Source organism: Salmo salar, chromosome 10, assembly GCF_965601325.2.
Source record: "Salmo salar chromosome 10, fSalSal1, whole genome shotgun sequence".
NCBI lineage: Eukaryota > Metazoa > Chordata > Actinopteri > Salmoniformes > Salmonidae > Salmo > Salmo salar.
The window spans coordinates 4,252,009-4,273,226 of record NC_138300.1 but is presented as its reverse complement, the minus strand read 5'-3'; the positions used below and the strand labels follow the sequence as shown (position 1 = coordinate 4,273,226).

The window sequence follows — 21,218 nt, the reverse complement described above, 5'->3', positions numbered from 1 at the left end:
GACAGTATTACATGGTGAGGATGAGTAGGGTTAGAGGAGGACAGTATTACATGGTGAGGATGAGTAGGGTTAGAGGAGGACAGTATTACATGGTGAGAATGAGAGGATAGTACCCCCTTTAACCCTAACCCACCTGTCCTGTGTCCAATCCTCCAGGGAAGGTATTCAGGGCTGGTGAAGGTGCAGACGCTCACTCTGCTGTGGACGGCCTCCTTCAGTTTGCAGCTGGAGTCTTCTGTGGTGGACGAGGCTGCTGTTGCTGGCTTTGATACCCTGGACGTAAAATATTTGTACAGGAACAGGGTTAGGTCCTACAAATGAAGTGTCTACCAAGGGTTAGGGCCCTAGACATGAGACACTATATTAGTACTAAGACACCTCCTACCCCAGCCAATAGTGTATTAGTACTAAGAAAACTTCTACCCTAAGACAACACACAACACCTACCCTAAGCCAATAGGTACATCATACCCTAACCTAACATCTAAAATGGCGGAGGAAGAAATGGCAGCAGTTTTACTGGCGCCCAGCCAATTGTGCTATTGTGGGAGTTTTTTGCGTTATTTGTAACTTATTTTGTACAGTCGTGGCCAAAAGTTTTGAGAATGACCCAAATATTTATTTTCACAAAGTCTGCTGCCTCAGTTTGTATGATGGTAATTTGCATAACTCCAGAATGTTATGACGAGTGATCAGATGAATTGCAATTAATTGGAAAGTCCCTCTTTGCCATGCAAATTAACTGAATCCCCCCAAAACATTTCCACTGCATTTCAGCCCTGCCACAAAAGGACCAGCTGACATGTCAGTGATTCTCTCGTTAACACAGGTGTGAGTGTTGACAAGGACAAGGCTGGTGATCACTCTGTCATGCTGATTGAGTTCGAATAACAGACTGGAAGCTTCAAAAGGAGGGTGGTGCTTGGAATCATTGTTCTTCCTCTGTCAACCATGGTTACCTGCAAGGAAATACGAGCCGTCATCATTGTGTTGCACAAAAAGGGCTTCACAGGCAAGGATATTGCTGCCAGTAAGATTGCACCTAAATCAACCATTTATCGGATCATCAAGAACTTCAAGGAGAGCGGTTCAATTGTTGTGAAGAAGGCTTCAGGGTGCCCAAGAAAGTCCAGCAAGCGCCAGGACCGTCTCCTAAAGTTGATTCAGCTGCGGGATCGGGGCACCTCCAGTACAGAGCTTGCTCAGGAATGGCAGCAGGCAGGTGTGAGTGCATCTGCACGCACAGTGAGGAGAAGACTTTGGAGGATGGCCTGGTGTCAAGAAGGGCAGCAAAGAAGCCACTTCTCTCCAGGAAAAACATCAGGGACAGACTGATATTCTGCAAAAGGTACAGGGATTGGACTGCTGAGGACTGGGGTAAAGTAATTTTCTCTGATGAATCCCCTTTCCGATTGTTTGGGGCATCCAGAAAAAAGCTTGTCCGGAGAAGACAAGGTGAGCGCTACCATCAATCCTGTGTCATGCCAACAGTAAAGCATCCTGAGACCATTCATGTGTGGGGTTGCTTCTCAGCCAAGGGAGTGGGCTCACTCACAATTTTGCCTAATAACACAGCCATGAATAAAGAATGGTACCAACATATCCTCCGAGAGCAACTTCTCCCAACCATCCAGGAACAGTTTGGTGACGAACAATGCCTTTTCCAGCATGATGGAGCACCTTGCCATAAGGCAAAAGTGATAACTAAGTGGCTCGGGGAACAAAATATCAATATTTTGGATCCAGGGCCAGGATATTCCCCAGACCTTAATCCCATTGAGAACTTGTGGTCAATCCTCAAGAGGCGGGTGGACAAACAAAAACCCACAAATTCTGACAAACTCCAAGCATTGATTATGCAAGAATGGGCTGCCATCAGTCAGGATGTGGCCCAGAAGTTAATTGACAGCATGCCAGGGCGGATTGCAGAGGTCTTGAAAAAGAAGGCTCAACACTGCAAATATTGACTCTTTGCATCAACTTCATGTAATTGTCAATAAAAGCCTTTGACTCTTATGAAATGCTTGTAATTATACTTCAGTATTCCATAGTAACATCTGACAAAAATATCTAAAGACACTGAAGCAGCAAACTTTGTGAAAATGTATATTTATGTCATTCTCAAAACTTTTGACCACGACTGTACATAATGTTTCTGTCACCGTATCTTACAGAAAAAAAAGAGCTTCTGGATATCAGGACAGCGATCACTCACCTCGGATTAGACAAAGATCTTTTCTTCAACAAGCAGGATGCACAGGACATTCTCCAAACACCCGACAAGGCCAAAATCCCAGTTATTGGAAAGAGGAAGAGACACAGGAACAGAGGACACAGAGCGGGGTGCCTCGTAAGGATCCGCAGAAGGCGAGTGGGAAAGTTGCCGTTACCATCAACATTACTCACCAACATGCAATCATTGGACAATAAATTACGAATATCCTACCAACGGGACGTCAACTGTAACCTCTTATGTTTCACGGAATCGTGGCTGAATTATGACATGGATATTCAGCTTGCGGGATATACGCTGCACCAGCTAGATAGAACAGCACACTCCGGTAAGACAAGGGGGGGCGATCTGTGCATATTTGTAAACAACAGCTGGTGCACGAAATCTAAGGAAGTCTCTACTTCAGGCGAGCAAAATCTAGAGTATCTTATGATAAACTGCAGACCACACTATTTGCCAAGAGAGTTTTCATCTATACTTTTCGTGGCTTTTTATTTACCACCACAGACGGATGCTGGCACTAAGACCGCACTCAGTCAGCTGTATAAGGAAACAGGAAACCGCTCACCCAAAGGCATGCATGAGAGCATCAGCTGTTCCAGATGACTGTGTGATCACGCTCTCCGTAGCCGACGTGAGTAAGACCTTTAACAGGTCAACATTCACAAGTCTGCGGGGCCAGACGGATTACCAGGATGTGTGCTCCGGGCATGTGCTGACCAACTGGCAGGTGTCTTCACTGACATTTTCAACATGTCCCTGATTGAGTCTGTAATACCAACATGCTTCAAGCAGACCACCATAGTCCCTGTGCCCAAGAACACGAAGGTAACCTGCCTAAATGACTACAGACCTGTAGCACTCACTTCCATAGTCATGAAGTGCTTTGAAAGGCTGGTCATGGCTCACATCAACACCATTATCCCAGAAACCCTAGACCCACTCCAATTTGCATACCACCCGCAGATGATGCAATCTCTATTGCACTCCACACTGCCCTTTACCACCTGGACTAAAGGAACACTTACATGAGAATGCTTTTTATTGACTACAGCTCAGCGTTCAACACCATAGTACCCTCAAAGCACATCACTAAGCTAAGGATCCTGGGACCAAACACCTCCCTCTGCAACTGGATCCTGGACTTCCTGACGGGCCGCCCCCAGGTGGTAAGGGTAGGTAACTACAAATCTGCCACGATGATCCTCAACACTGGAGCCCCTCAGGGGTGCGTTCTCAGTCCCCTCCTGTACTCCCTGTTCACCCGCGTGGCTAGTGTGGTGCCAGGACCACGACCTCTCCCTCAACGTGATCAAGACAAAGGAGATGATTGTGGACTACAGGAAAAAGAGGACCGAGCACGCCCCCATTCTCATCGCCGGGGTTGTAGTGGAGCAGGTTGAGAGCTTCAACTTCCTTGGTGTCCACATCACCAACAAACTAGAATGGTCCAAACACACCAAGACAGTCATGAAGAGGGCACGACAAAGCCTATTCCCCCTCAGGAAATGAAAAAGACTTGGCATGCGTCCTCAGATCCTCAAAAGGTTCTACAGCTGCAACATCGAGAGCATCCTGACTGGTTGCATCACTGCCTAGTATGGCAACTGCTCGGCCTCCGACTGCAAGGCACTACAGAGGGTAGTGCGTACGGCCCAGTACAACACTGGGGCTAAGCTGCCTGCCATCCAGGACTTCTACACCAGGCAGTGTCAGAGGAAGTCCCTAAAAATTGTCAAAGACCCCAGCCACCCCAGTTATAGACTGTTCTCTCTACTACCGCATGGCAAGCGGTACCAGAGCACCAAGTCTAGGTCCAAAAGGATTCTCAACAGTTTTTACTACCAAGCCATAAGACTCCTGAACAGGTAATCAAATGCCTACCCAACCCCTCTTTTACGCTGCTGCTACTCCGTGTATTATATATACATAGTCACTAACAAAACATTCATGTACATACTACCTCAATTAGCCCGACTAACCGGTGCCCCCGCACTTTGGCTACCTGGACTATCTGCATTGTGTCCCGCCACCCGCCACCCCCTCTTTTACACTGCTGCTACTCTCTGTTTACCATATATGCATAGTCATTTTTACCATGTCTACATGTACATACTACCTCAATCAGCCCGACTAACCGGTTGCACGTATATAGCCTCACTACTGTATATAGCCTCGCTATTGTTATAGCCTCACTACTGAATATAGCCTCGCTATTGATATAGCCTCACTACTGTATATAGCCTCACTACTGTATATAGCCTCACTACTGTATATAGCCTCACTACTGTATATAGCCTCACTACTGTTATTTTTTACTGTTTTTATTTCTTTACTTATCTATTGTTCACCTAATATCTTTTTTTTTTTCAACTTAAATTGCGCTGTTGGTTAGAGCCTGTAAGTAAGCATTTCACTGTAAGGTCAAAGACACCAGCCCATCTGTTGTATTCAGCGCACGTGACAAAAAAACGTTGATTTGGAATAGTTTATTACTAAGACGCCTCCTAGAATAACCCAATAGTTTATTATGACTAAGACACCTCCTACACTAACCCAATAGTTTATTAGGACTAAGACACCTCCTACACTAACCCAATAGTTTATTAGGACTAAGACACCTCCTACACTAACCCAATAGTTTATTAGGACTAAGACACCTCCCAACCTAATAGTTTATTAGGACTAAGACACCTCCTAACCCAATAGTTTATTAGGACTAAGACACCTCCTACACTAACCCAATAGTTTATTAAGACTAAGACACCTCCCAACCCAATAGTTTATTAGGACTAAGACACCTCCTACACTAACCCAATAGTTTATTAGGACTAAGACACCTCCTACACTAACCCAATAGTTAATTAGGACTAAGACACCTCCTAACCCAATAGCTTATTAGGACTAAGACACCTCCTAACCCAATAGTTTATTAGGACTAAAACACCTCGCAACACAATAGCTTATTAGGACTAAGACACCTCCAACATTAACCCAATAGTTTATTAGGACTAAGACACCTCCTACACTAACCCAACAGTTTATTAGGACTAAGACACCTCCTACACTAACCCAATAGTTTATTAGGACTAAGACACCTCCTACACTAACCCAATAGTATATTAGGACTAAGACACCTCCTACACTAACCCAATAGTTTATAAGGACTAAGACACCTCCCAACCCAATAGTTTATTAGGACTAAGACACCTCCTACACTAACCCAATAGTTTATTAGGACTAAGACACCTCCTACACTAACCCAATAGTTTATTAGGACTAAGACACCTCCTACACTAACCCAATAGTTTATTAGGACTAAGACACCTCCTAACCCAATAGTTTATTAGGACTAAGACACCTCCTACACTAACCCAATAGTTTATTAGGACTAAGACACCTCCTAACCCAATAGTTAATTAGGACTAAGACACCTCCTAACCCAATAGTTAATTAGGACTAAGACACCTCCTAACCCAATAGTTTATTAGGACTAAGACACCTCCTAACCCAATAGTTTATTAGGACTAAGACACCTCCCAACCCAATAGTTTATTAGGACTAAGACACCTCCTACACTAACCCAATCGTTTATTAAGACTAAGACACCTCCTAACCCAATAGTTAATTAGGACTAAGACACCTCATAACCCAATAGTTTATTAGGACTAAGACACCTCCTAACCCAATAGTTTATTAGGACTAAGACACCTCCCAAGCCAATAGTTTATTAGGACTAAGACACCCCCCAACCCAATAGTTTATTAGGACTAAGACACCTCCTACACTAACCCAATAGTTTATTAGGACTAAGACACCTCCCAACCCAATAGTTTATTAGGACTAAGACACCTCCTAACCCAATAGTTAATTAGGACTAAGACACCTCCTAACCCAATAGTTAATTAGGACTAAGACACCTCATAACCCAATAGTTTATTAGGACTAAGACACCTCCTAACCCAATAGTTTATTAGGACTAAGACACCTCCCAAGCCAATAGTTTATTAGGACTAAGACACCTCCCAACCCAATAGTTTATTAGGACTAAGACACCTCCTACACTAACCCAATAGTTTATTAGGACTAAGACACCTCCCAATCCAATAGTTTATTAGGACTAAGACACCTCCTACACTAACCCAACAGTTTATTAGGACTAAGACACCTCCTACACTAACCCAATAGTTTATTAGGACTAAGACACCTCCCAACCCAATAGTTTATTAGGACTAAGACACCTCCTAACCCAATAGTTTATTAGGACTAAGACACCTCCTACACTAACCCAATAGTTTATAAAGACTAAGACACCTCCTACAATAACCCAATAGTTTATTAGTACTAAGACACCTCCTAACCCAATAGTTTATTAGGACTAAGACACCTCCTAACCCAATAGTTTATTAGGACTAAGACACCTCCTAACCCAATAGTGTATTAGGACTAAGACACCTCCTAACCCAATAGTTTATTAGGACTAAGACACCTCCTAACCCAATAGTTAATTAGGGCTAAGACACCTCCTAACCCAATAGTTTATTAGGACTAAGACACCTCCTAACCCAATAGTTTATTAGGACTAAGACACCTCCCAACCCAATAGTTTATTAGGACTAAGACACCTCCTACACTAACCCAATAGTTTATTAGGACTAAGACACCTCCTAACCCAATAGTTAATTAGGACTAAGACACCTCATAACCCAATAGTTTATTAGGACTAAGACACCTCCTAACCCAATAGTTTATTAGGACTAAGACACCTCCCAAGCCAATAGTTTATTAGGACTAAGACACCCCCCAACCCAATAGTTTATTAGGACTAAGACACCTCCTACACTAACCCAATAGTTTATTAGGACTAAGACACCTCCCAACCCAATAGTTTATTAGGACTAAGACACCTCCCAACCCAATAGTTTATTAGGACTAAGACACCTCCTACACTAACCCAATAGTTAATTAGGACTAAGACACCTCCTAACCCAATAGTTTATTAGGACTAAGACACCTCCTAACCCAATAGTTTATTAGGACTAAAACACCTCGCAACCCAATAGCTTATTAGGACTAAGACACCTCCTACATTAACCCAATAGTTTATTAGGACTAAGACACCTCCTACACTAACCCAATAGTTTATTAGGACTAAGACACCTCCTACACTAACCCAATAGTTTATTAGGACTAAGACACCTCCTACACTAACCCAATAGTATATTAGGACTAAGACACCTCCTACACTAACACAATAGTTTATAAGGACTAAGACACCTCCCAACCCAATAGTTTATTAGGACTAAGACACCTCCTACACTAACCCAATAGTTTATTAGGACTAAGACACCTCCTACACTAACCCAATAGTTTATTAGGACTAAGACACCTCCCAACCCAATAGTTTATTAGGACTAAGACACCTCCTACACTAACCCAATAGTTTATAAAGACTAAGACACCTGCTAACCCAATAGTTTATTTGGACTAAGACACCTCCCAACCCAATAGTTTATTAGGACTAAGACACCTCCTACACTAACCCAATAGTTTATTAGGACTAAGACACCTCCTACACTAACCCAATAGTTTATTAGGACTAAGACACCTCCCAACCCAATAGTTTATTAGGACTAAGACACCTCCTACACTAACCCAATAGTTTATTAGGACTAAGACACCTCCTAAACCAAGAGTTTATTAGGACTAAGACACCTCCTACACTAACCCAATAGTTTATAAAGACTAAGACACCTGCTAACCCAATAGTTTATTTGGACTAAGACACCTCCCAACCCAATAGTTTATTAGGACTAAGACACCTCCTAACCCAATAGTTTATTAGGACTAAGACACCTCCTACACTAACCCAATAGTTTATTAGGACTAAGACACCTTCTACACGAACCCAATAGTTTATTAGGACTAAGACACCTCCCAACCCAATACTTTATTAGGACTAAGACACCTCCTACACTAACCCAATAGTTTATTAGGACTAAGACACCTCCTACACTAACCCAATAGTTAATTAGGACTAAGACACCTCCTAACCCAATAGCTTATTAGGACTAAGACACCTCCTAACCCAATAGTTTATTAGGACTAAAACACCTCGCAACACAATAGCTTATTAGGACTAAGACACCTCCAACATTAACCCAATAGTTTATTAGGACTAAGACACCTCCTACACTAACCCAACAGTTTATTAGGACTAAGACACCTCCTACACTAACCCAATAGTTTATTAGGACTAAGACACCTCCTACACTAACCCAATAGTATATTAGGACTAAGACACCTCCTACACTAACCCAATAGTTTATAAGGACTAAGACACCTCCCAACCCAATAGTTTATTAGGACTAAGACACCTCCTACACTAACCCAATAGTTTATTAGGACTAAGACACCTCCTACACTAACCCAATAGTTTATTAGGACTAAGACACCTCCTACACTAACCCAATAGTTTATTAGGACTAAGACACCTCCTAACCCAATAGTTTATTAGGACTAAGACACCTCCTACACTAACCCAATAGTTTATTAGGACTAAGACACCTCCTAACCCAATAGTTAATTAGGACTAAGACACCTCCTAACCCAATAGTTAATTAGGACTAAGACACCTCCTAACCCAATAGTTTATTAGGACTAAGACACCTCCCAAGCCAATAGTTTATTAGGACTAAGACACCTCCCAACCCAATAGTTTATTAGGACTAAGACACCTCCTACACTAACCCAATAGTTTATTAGGACTAAGACACCTCCCAATCCAATAGTTTATTAGGACTAAGACACCTCCTACACTAACCCAACAGTTTATTAGGACTAAGACACCTCCTACACTAACCCAATAGTTTATTAGGACTAAGACACCTCCCAACCCAATAGTTTATTAGGACTAAGACACCTCCTAACCCAATAGTTTATTAGGACTAAGACACCTCCTACACTAACCCAATAGTTTATAAAGACTAAGACACCTCCTACAATAACCCAATAGTTTATTAGTACTAAGACACCTCCTAACCCAATAGTTTATTAGGACTAAGACACCTCCTAACCCAATAGTTTATTAGGACTAAGACACCTCCTAACCCAATAGTGTATTAGGACTAAGACACCTCCTAACCCAATAGTTTATTAGGACTAAGACACCTCCTAACCCAATAGTTAATTAGGGCTAAGACACCTCCTAACCCAATAGTTTATTAGGACTAAGACACCTCCTAACCCAATAGTTTATTAGGACTAAGACACCTCCCAACCCAATAGTTTATTAGGACTAAGACACCTCCTACACTAACCCAATAGTGTATTAGGACTAAGACACCTCCTAACCCAATAGTTAATTAGGACTAAGACACCTCATAACCCAATAGTTTATTAGGACTAAGACACCTCCTAACCCAATAGTTTATTAGGACTAAGACACCTCCCAAGCCAATAGTTTATTAGGACTAAGACACCCCCCAACCCAATAGTTTATTAGGACTAAGACACCTCCTACACTAACCCAATAGTTAATTAGGACTAAGACACCTCCTAACCCAATAGTTTATTAGGACTAAGACACCTCCTAACCCAATAGTTTATTAGGACTAAAACACCTCGCAACCCAATAGCTTATTAGGACTAAGACACCTCCTACATTAACCCAATAGTTTATTAGGACTAAGACACCTCCTACACTAACCCAATAGTTTATTAGGACTAAGACACCTCCTACACTAACCCAATAGTTTATTAGGACTAAGACACCTCCTACACTAACCCAATAGTATATTAGGACTAAGACACCTCCTACACTAACACAATAGTTTATAAGGACTAAGACACCTCCCAACCCAATAGTTTATTAGGACTAAGACACCTCCTACACTAACCCAATAGTTTATTAGGACTAAGACACCTCATACACTAACCCAATAGTTTATTAGGACTAAGACACCTCCCAACCCAATAGTTTATTAGGACTAAGACACCTCCTACACTAACCCAATAGTTTATAAAGACTAAGACACCTGCTAACCCAATAGTTTATTTGGACTAAGACACCTCCCAACCCAATAGTTTATTAGGACTAAGACACCTCCTACACTAACCCAATAGTTTATTAGGACTAAGACACCTCCTACACTAACCCAATAGTTTATTAGGACTAAGACACCTCCCAACCCAATAGTTTATTAGGACTAAGACACCTCCTACACTAACCCAATAGTTTATTAGGACTAAGACACCTCCTAACCCAAGAGTTTATTAGGACTAAGACACCTCCTACACTAACCCAATAGTTTATAAAGACTAAGACACCTGCTAACCCAATAGTTTATTTGGACTAAGACACCTCCCAACCCAAAAATGTATTAGGACTAAGACACCTCCTAACCCAATAGTTTATTAGGACTAAGACACCTCCTACACTAACCCAATAGTTTATTAGGACTAAGACACCTTCTACACGAACCCAATAGTTTATTAGGACTAAGACACCTCCCAACCCAATAGTTAATTAGGACAAAGACACCTCCTACACTAACCCAATAGTTTATAAGGACTAAGACACCTCCTAACCCAATAGTTTATTAGTGCTAAGGCACCTCCTACACTAACCCAATAGTTAATTAGGACTAAGACACCTCCTACACTAACCCAATAGTTTATTAAGACTAAGACACCTCCCAACCCAATAGTTTATTAGGACTAAGACACCTCCTACACTAACCCAATAGTTTATTAGGACTAAGACACCTCCTAAACTAACCCAATAGTTTATTAGGACTAAGACACCTCCTACACTAACCCAATAGTTTATTAGGACTAAGACACCTCCTAACCCAATAGTTAATTAGGACTAAGACACCTCATAAACCAATAGTTTATTAGGACTAAGACACCTCCTAACCCAATAGTTTATTAGGACTAAGACACCTCCCAAGCCAATAGTATATTAGGACTAAGACACCTCCCAACCCAATAGTTTATTAGGACTAAGACACCTCCTACACTAACCCAATAGTTTATTAGAACTAAGACACCTCCTAACCCAATAGTTTATTAGGAATAAGACACCTCCTAACCCAATAGTTTATTAGGACTAAGACACCTCCTAACCCAATAGTTTATTAGGACTAAGACACCTCGCAACCCAATAGCTTATTAGGACTAAGACACCTCCTACATTAACCCAATAGTTTATTAGGACTAAGACACCTCCTACACTAACCCAGTAGTTTATTAGGACTAAGACACCTCCTACACTAACCCAATAGTTTATTATGACTAAGACACCTTCTACACTAACCCAATAGTTTATAAGGACTAAGACACCTCCTACACTAACCCAATAGTTTATTAGGACTAAGACACCTCCCAACCCAATAGTTTATTAGGACTAAGACACCTCCTACACTAACCCAATAGTTTATAAGGACTAAGCCACCTCCTAACCCAATAGTTTATTAGTGCTAAGACACCTCCTACACTAACCCAATAGTTAATTAGGACTAAGACACCTCCTACACTAACCCAATAGTTTATTAAGACTAAGACAACTCCCAACTCAATAGTTTATTAGGACTAAGACACCTCCTACACTAACCCAATAGTTTATTAGGACTAAGACACCTCCTACACTAACCCAATAGTTTATTAGGACTAAGACACCTCCTACACTAACCCAATAGTTTATTAGGACTAAGACACCTCCTACACTAACCCAATAGTTTATTAGGACTAAGACACCTACTACAATAACCCAATAGTTTATTAGGACTAAGACACCTCCTACACTAACCCAGTAGTTTATTAGGACTAAGACACCTCCTACACTAACCCAATAGTTTATTAGGACTAAGACACCTTATACACTAACCCAATAGTTTATTAGGACTAAGACACCTCCCAACACAATAGTGTATTACGACTAAGACACCTCCTACACTCACCCAATAGTTTATAAGGACTAAGACACCTCCTAACCCAATAGTTTATTAGTGCTAAGACACCTCCTACACTAACCCAATAGTTAATTAGGACTAAGACACCTCCTACAATAACCCAATAGTTTATTAGGACCAAGACACCTCCCAACCCAATAGTTTATTAGGACTAAGACACCTCCTACACTAACCCAATAGTTTATTAGGACTAAGACACCTCCTAACCCAATAGTTTATTAGGACTAAGACACCTCCTACACTAACGCAATAGTTTATTAGGACTAAGACACCTCCTAACCCAAGAGTTTATTAGGACTAAGACACCTCCTACACTAACCCAATAGTTTATAAAGACTAAGACACCTGCTAACCCAATAGTTTATTTGGACTAAGACACCTCCCAACCCAACAGTTTATTAGGACTAAGACACCTCCTAACCCAATAGTTTATTAGGACTAAGACACCTCCTACACTAACCCAATAGTTTATTAGGACTAAGACACCTTCTACACGAACCCAATAGTTTATTAGGACTAAGACACCTCCCAACCCAAAAGTTAATTAGGACAAAGACACCTCCTACACTAACCCAATAGTTTATAAGGACTAAGACACCTCCTAACCCAATAGTTTATTAGTGCTAAGACACCTCCTACACTAACCCAATAGTTAATTAGGACTAAGACACCTCCTACACTAACCCAATAGTTTATTAAGACTAAGACACCTCCCAACCCAATAGTTTATTAGGACTAAGACACCTCCTACACTAACCCAATAGTTTATTAGGACTAAGACACCTCCTAACCCAATAGTTAATTAGGACATAGACACCTCATAACCCAATAGTTTATTAGGACTAAGACACCTCCTAACCCAATAGTTTATTAGGACTAAGACACCTCCCAAGCCAATAGTATATTAGGACTAAGACACCTCCCAACCCAATAGTTTATTAGGACTAAGACACCTCCTACACTAAGCCAATAGTTTATTAGAACTAAGACACCTCCTAACCCAATAGTTTATTAGGACTAAGACACCTCCTAACCCAATAGTTTATTAGGACTAAGACACCTCGCAACCCAATAGCTTATTAGGACTAAGACACCTCCTACATTAATCCAATAGTTTATTAGGACTAAGACACCTCCTACACTAACCCAGTAGTTTATTAGGACTAAGACACCTCCTACACTAACCCAATAGTTTATTAGGACTAAGACACCTCCTACACTAACCCAATAGTTTATTAGGACTAAGACACCTCCCAACCTAATAGTTTATTAGGACTAAGACACCTCCTAACCCAATAGTTTATTAGGACTAAGACACCTCCTACACTAACCCAATAGTTTATTAGGACTAAGACACCTCCTACACTAACCCAATAGTTAATTAGGACTAAGACACCTCCTAACCCAATAGCTTATTAGGACTAAGACACCTCCTAACCCAATAGTTTATTAGGACTAAAACACCTCGCAACACAATAGCTTATTAGGACTAAGACACCTCCAACATTAACCCAATAGTTTATTAGGACTAAGACACCTCCTACACTAACCCAACAGTTTATTAGGACTAAGACACCTCCTACACTAACCCAATAGTTTATTAGGACTAAGACACCTCCTACACTAACCCAATAGTTTATTAGGACTAAGACACCTCCTACACTAACCCAATAGTTTATTAGGACTAAGACACCTCCCAACCCAATAGTTTATTAGGACTAAGACACCTCCTACACTAACCCAATAGTTTATAAGGACTAAGACACCTCCTAACCCAATAGTTTATTAGGCTAAGACACCTCCTCAACCCAATAGTTTATTAGGACTAAGACACCTCCTACACTAACCCAATAGTTTATTAGGACTAAGACACCTCCCAACCCAATAGTTTATTAGGACTAAGACACCTCCTACACTAACCCAATAGTTTATTAGGACTAAGACACCTCCTACACTAACCCAATAGTTTATTAGGACTAAGACACCTCCTACACTAACCCAATAGTTTATTAGGACTAAGACACCTCCCTAACCCAATAGTTATTAGGACTAAGACACCTCCCTAACCCAATAGTTTATTAGGACTAAGACACCTCCTAACCCAATAGTTTATTAGGACTAAGACACCTCCTACACTAACCCAATAGTTTATTAGGACTAAGACACCTTATACACTAACCCAATAGTTTATTAGGACTAAGACACCTCCCAACCCAATAGTTAATTAGGACTAAGACACCTCCTACACGCACCCAATAGTTTATAAGGACTAAGACACCTCCTAACCCAATAGTTTATTAGTGCTAAGACACCTCCTACACTAACCCAATAGTTAATTAGGACTAAGACACCTCCTACAATAACCCAATAGTTTATTAGGACTAAGACACCTCCCAACCCAATAGTTTATTAGGACTAAGACACCTCCTACACTAACCCAATAGTTTATTAGGACTAAGACACCTCCTAACCCAATAGTTTATTAGGACTAAGACACCTCCTACACTAACCCAATAGTTTATTAGGACTAAGACACCTCCTAACCCAATAGTTTATTAGGACTAAGACACCTCCTACACTAACCCAATAGTTTATTAGGACTAAGACACCTCCTAACCCAATAGTTTATTAGGACTAAGACACCTCCCAACCCAATAGTTTATTAGGACTAAGACACCTCCCTAACCCAATAGTTTATTAGGACTAAGACACCTCCTACACTAACCCAATAGTTTATTAGGACTAAGACACCTTCTACACGAACCCAATAGTTTATTAGGACTAAGACACCTCCCAACCCAAAAGTTAATTAGGACAAAGACACCTCCTACACTAACCCAATAGTTTATAAGGACTAAGACACCTCCTAACCCAATAGTTTATTAGTGCTAAGACACCTCCTACACTAACCCAATAGTTAATTAGGACTAAGACACCTCCTACACTAACCCAATAGTTTATTAAGACTAAGACACCTCCCAACCCAATAGTTTATTAGGACTAAGACACCTCATAAACCAATAGTTTATTAGGACTAAGACACCTCCTAACCCAATAGTTTATTAGGACTAAGACACCTCCTACACTAACCAATAGTTTATTAGGACTAAGACACCTCCCAACCCAATAGTTTATTAGGACTAAGACACCTCCTACACTAACCCAATAGTTTATTAGGACTAAGACACCTCCTAACCCAATAGTTTATTAGGACTAAGACACCTCCTAACCCAATAGTTTATTAGGACTAAGACACCTCCTAACCCAATAGTTTATTAGGACTAAGACACCTCCCAACCCAATAGTTTATTAGGACTAAGACACCTCCTACATAACCCAATAGTTTATTAGGACTAAGACACCTCCTACACTAACCCAATAGTTTATTAGGACTAAGACACCTCCTACACTAACCCAATAGTTTATTAGGACTAAGACACCTCCTACACTAACCCAATAGTTTATTAGGACTAAGACACCTCCTACACTAACCCAATAGTTTATTAGGACTAAGACACCTCCCAACCCAATAGTTTATTAGGACTAAGACACCTCCTACACTAACCCAATAGTTTATTAGGACTAAGACACCTCCTAACCCAATAGTTTATTAGGCTAAGACACCTCCTACACTAACCCAATAGTTTATTAGGACTAAGACACCTCCTACAATAACCCAATAGTTTATTAGGACTAAGACACCTCCCAACCCAATAGTTTATTAGGACTAAGACACCTCCTACACTAACCCAATAGTTTATTAGGACTAAGACACCTCCTAACCCAATAGTTTATTAGGACTAAGACACCTCCTAACCCAATAGTTTATTAGGACTAAGACACCTCCTAACCCAATAGTTAATTAGGGCTAAGACACCTCCTAACCCAATAGTTTATTAGGACTAAGACACCTCCTAACCCAATAGTTTATTAGGACTAAGACACCTCCCAACCCAATAGTTTATTAGGACTAAGACACCTCCTACACTAACCCAATAGTTTATTAGGACTAAGACACCTCCTAACCCAATAGTTAATTAGGACTAAGACACCTCATAACCCAATAGTTTATTAGGACTAAGACACCTCCTAACCCAATAGTTTATTAGGACTAAGACACCTCCCAAGCCAATAGTTTATTAGGACTAAGACACCCCCCAACCCAATAGTTTATTAGGACTAAGACACCTCCTACACTAACCCAATAGTTTATTAGGACTAAGACACCTCCCAACCCAATAGTTTATTAGGACTAAGACACCTCCTAACCCAATAGTTTATTAGGACTAAGACACCTCGCAACCCAATAGCTTATTAGGACTAAGACACCTCCTACATTAACCCAATAGTTTATTAGGACTAAGACACCTCCTACACTAACCCAGTAGTTTATTAGGACTAAGACACCTCCTACACTAACCCAATAGTTTATTAGGACTAAGACACCTTCTACACTAACCCAATAGTTTATAAGGACTAAGACACCTCCTACACTAACCCAATAGTTTATTAGGACTAAGACACCTCCCAACCCAATAGTTTATTAGGACTAAGACACCTCCTACACTAACCCAATAGTTTATAAGGACTAAGACACCTCCTAACCCAATAGTTTATTAGTGCTAAGACACCTCCTACACTAACCCAATAGTTAATTAGGACTAAGACACCTCCTACACTAACCCAATAGTTTATTAAGACTAAGACAACTCCCAACTCAATAGTTTATTAGGACTAAGACACCTCCTACACTAACCCAATAGTTTATTAGGACTAAGACACCTCCTACACTAACCCAATAGTTTATTAGGACTAAGACACCTCCTACACTAACCCAATAGTTTATTAGGACTAAGACACCTCCTACACTAACCCAATAGTTTATTAGGACTAAGACACCTACTACACTAACCCAATAGTTTATTAGGACTAAGACACCTCCTACACTAACCCAGTAGTTTATTAGGACTAAGACACCTCCTACACTAACCCAATAGTTTATTAGGACTAAGACACCTTATACACTAACCCAATAGTTTATTAGGACTAAGACACCTCCCAACACAATAGTGTATTACGACTAAGACACCTCCTACACGCACCCAATAGTTTATAAGGACTAAGACACCTCCTAACCCAATAGTTTATTAGTGCTAAGACACCTCCTACACTAACCCAATAGTTAATTAGGACTAAGACACCTCCTACAATAACCCAATAGTTTATTAGGACTAAGACACCTCCCAACCCAATAGTTTATTAGGACTAAGACACCTCCTACACTAACCCAATAGTTTATTAGGACTAAGACACCTCCTAACCCAATAGTTTATTAGGACTAAGACACCTCCTACACTAACGCAATAGTTTATTAGGACTAAGACACCACCTAACCCAAGAGTTTATTAGGACTAAGACACCTCCTACACTAACCCAATAGTTTATAAAGACTAAGACACCTGCTAACCCAATAGTTTATTTGGACTAAGACACCTCCCAACCCAACAGTTTATTAGGACTAAGAAACCTCCTAACCCAATAGTTTATTAGGACTAAGACACCTCCTACACTAACCCAATAGTTTATTAGGACTAAGACACCTTCTACACGAACCCAATAGTTTATTAGGACTAAGACACCTCCCAACCCAAAAGTTAATTAGGACAAAGACACCTCCTACACTAACCCAATAGTTTATAAGGACTAAGACACCTCCTAACCCAATAGTTTATTAGTGCTAAGACACCTCCTACACTAACCCAATAGTTAATTAGGACTAAGACACCTCCTACACTAACCCAATAGTTTATTAGGACTAAGACACCTCCTAACCCAATAGTTAATTAGGACATAGACACCTCATAACCCAATAGTTTATTAGGACTAAGACACCTCCTAACCCAATAGTTTATTAGGACTAAGACACCTCCCAAGCCAATAGTATATTAGGACTAAGACACCTCCCAACCCAATAGTTTATTAGGACTAAGACACCTCCTACACTAACCCAATAGTTTATTAGAACTAAGACACCTCCTAACCCAATAGTTTATTAGGACTAAGACACCTCCTAACCCAATAGTTTATTAGGACTAAGACACCTCCTAACCCAATAGTTTATTAGGACTAAGACACCTCGCAACCCAATAGCTTATTAGGACTAAGACACCTCCTACATTAATCCAATAGTTTATTAGGACTAAGACACCTCCTACACTAACCCAGTAGTTTATTAGGACTAAGACACCTCCTACACTAACCCAATAGTTTATTAGGACTAAGACACCTTCTACACTAACCCAATAGTTTATAAGGACTAAGACACCTCCTACACTAACCCAATAGTTTATTAGGACTAAGACACCTCCTACACTAACCCAATAGTATATTAGGACTAAGACACCTCCTACACTAACCCAATAGTTTATAAGGACTAAGACACCTCCCAACCCAATAGTTTATTAGGACTAAGACACCTCCTACACTAACCCAATAGTTTATTAGGACTAAGACACCTCCTAACCCAATAGTTTATTAGGACTAAGACACCTCCTACACTAACCCAATAGTTTATTAGGACAAAGACACCTCCTAACCCAATAGTTTATTAGGACTAAGACACCTCCTAACCCAATAGTTTATTTGGACTAAGACACCTCCCAACCCAATAGTTTATTAGGACTAAGACACCTCCCAACCCAATAGTTTATTAGGACTAAGACACCTCCTACACTAACCCAATAGTTTATTAGGACTAAGACACCTCCTACACTAACCCAATAGTTTATTAGGACTAAGACACCTCCTACACTAACCCAATAGTTTTAGACTAAGACACCTCCGTTTATTAAGACTAAGACACCTCCTAACCCAATAGTTTATTAGGACTAAGACACCTCCCAACCCAATAGTTTATTAGGACTAAGACACCTCCTACACTAACCCAATAGTTTATTAGGACTAAGACACCTCCCAACCCAATAGTTTATTAGGACTAAGACACCTCCTACACTAACCCAATAGTTAATTAGGACTAAGACACCTCCTACACTAACCCAATAGTTTATTAAGACTAAGACACCTCCCAACCCAATAGTTTATTAGGACTAAGACACCTCCTAACCCAATAGTTTATTAGGACTAAGACACCTCCTACACTAACCCAATAGTTTATAAAGACTAAGACACCTCCTACAATAACCCAATAGTTTATTAGTACTAAGACACCTCCTAACCCAATAGTTTATTAGGACTAAGACACCTCCTAACCCAATAGTTTATTAGGACTAAGACACCTCCTAACCCAATAGTGTATTAGGACTAAGACACCTCCTAACCCAATAGTTTATTAGGACTAAGACACCTCCTAACCCAATAGTTAATTAGGACTAAGACACCTCCTAACCCAATAGTTTATTAGGACTAAGACACCTCCTAACCCAATAGTTTATTAGGACTAAGACACCTCCCAACCCAATAGTTTATTAGGACTAAGACACCTCCTACACTAACCCAATAGTTTATTAGGACTAAGACACCTCCTACACTAACCCAATAGTATATTAGGACTAAGACACCTCCTACACTAACCCAATAGTTTATTAGGACTAAGACACCTCCTACACTAACCCAATAGTTTATTAGGACTAAGACACCTCCTACACTAACCCAATAGTTTATTAGGACTAAGACACCTCCTACACTAACCCAATAGTTTATTAGGACTAAGACACCTCCTACACTAACCCAATAGTTTATTAGGATTAAGACACCTCCTACACTAACCCAATAGTTTATTAGGACTAAGACACCTCCTAACCCAATAGTTTATGAGGACTAAGACACCTCCTACACTAACCCAATAGTTTATTAGGACTAAGACATCTCCTACACTAACCCAATCGTTTATTAGTACTAAGACACCTCCTAACCCAATAGTTTATTAGGACTAAGACACCTCCTAACCCAATAGTTTATTAGGACTAAGACACCTCCTAACCCAATAGTGTATTTGGACTAAGAAACCTCCTAACCCAATAGTTTATTAGGACTAAGACACCTCCTAACCCAATAGTTAATTAGGACTAAGACACCTCCTAACCCAATAGTTTATTAGGACTAAGACACCTCCTAACCCAATAGTTTATTATGACTAAGACACCTCCCAACCCAATAGTTTATTAGGAATAAGACACCTCCTACACTAACCCAATAGTTTATTAGGACTAAGACACCTCTAAACCCAATAGTTTATTAGGACGAAGACACCTCCCAACCCAATAGTTTATTAGGACTAAGACACCTCCTACACTAACTCAATAGTTTATAAGGACTAATACACCTCCTACACTAACCCAATAGTTTATTAGGACTAAGACACCTCCCAACCCAATAGTTTATTAGGACTAAGACACCTCCTACACTAACCCAATAGTTTATTAGGACTAAGACACCTCCTACACTAACCCAATAGTTTATTAGGACTAAGACACCTCCCAACCCAATAGATTATTAGGACTATGACACCTCCTACACTAACCCAATAGTTTATTAGGACTAAGACACCTCCCAACCCAATAGTTTATTAGGACTAAGACACCTCCTACACTAACCCAATAGTTTATTAGGACTAAGACACCTCCTAACCCAATAGTTTATTAGGACTAAGACACCTCCTACACTAACCCAATAGTTTATTAGGACAAAGACACCTCCTAACCCAATAGTTTATTAGGACTAAGACACCTCCTAACCCAATAGTTTATTTGGACTAAGACACCTCCCAACCCAATAGTTTATTAGGACTAAGACACCTCCCAACCCAATAGTTTATTAGGACTAAGACACCTCCTACACTAACCCAATAGTTTATTAGGACAAAGACACCTCCTACACTAACCCAATAGTTTATTAGGACTAAGACACCTCCTACACTAATCCAATAGTTTATTAGGACTAAGACACCTTCTACACTAACCCAATAGTTTATAAGGACTAAGACACCTCCTACA

The 21,218-nt window shown here is 40.3% G+C and overlaps 1 protein-coding gene across 2 annotated transcripts in view; it reads right to left on the bottom strand.

Annotated features, from left to right (window-relative positions):
* The window catches only part of LOC106613426 (uncharacterized), a 59,721-nt gene that overhangs the window by 12,875 nt on the left and 25,628 nt on the right, over positions 1-21,218 (bottom strand). For both annotated transcript variants that reach the window (XM_045687250.2, XM_045687249.2), the window contains exon 4: positions 134-273. In XM_045687250.2, coding sequence (XP_045543206.2) covers positions 134-273 — 140 coding nt within the window. The remainder of the gene's footprint in view (positions 1-133; positions 274-21,218) is intronic.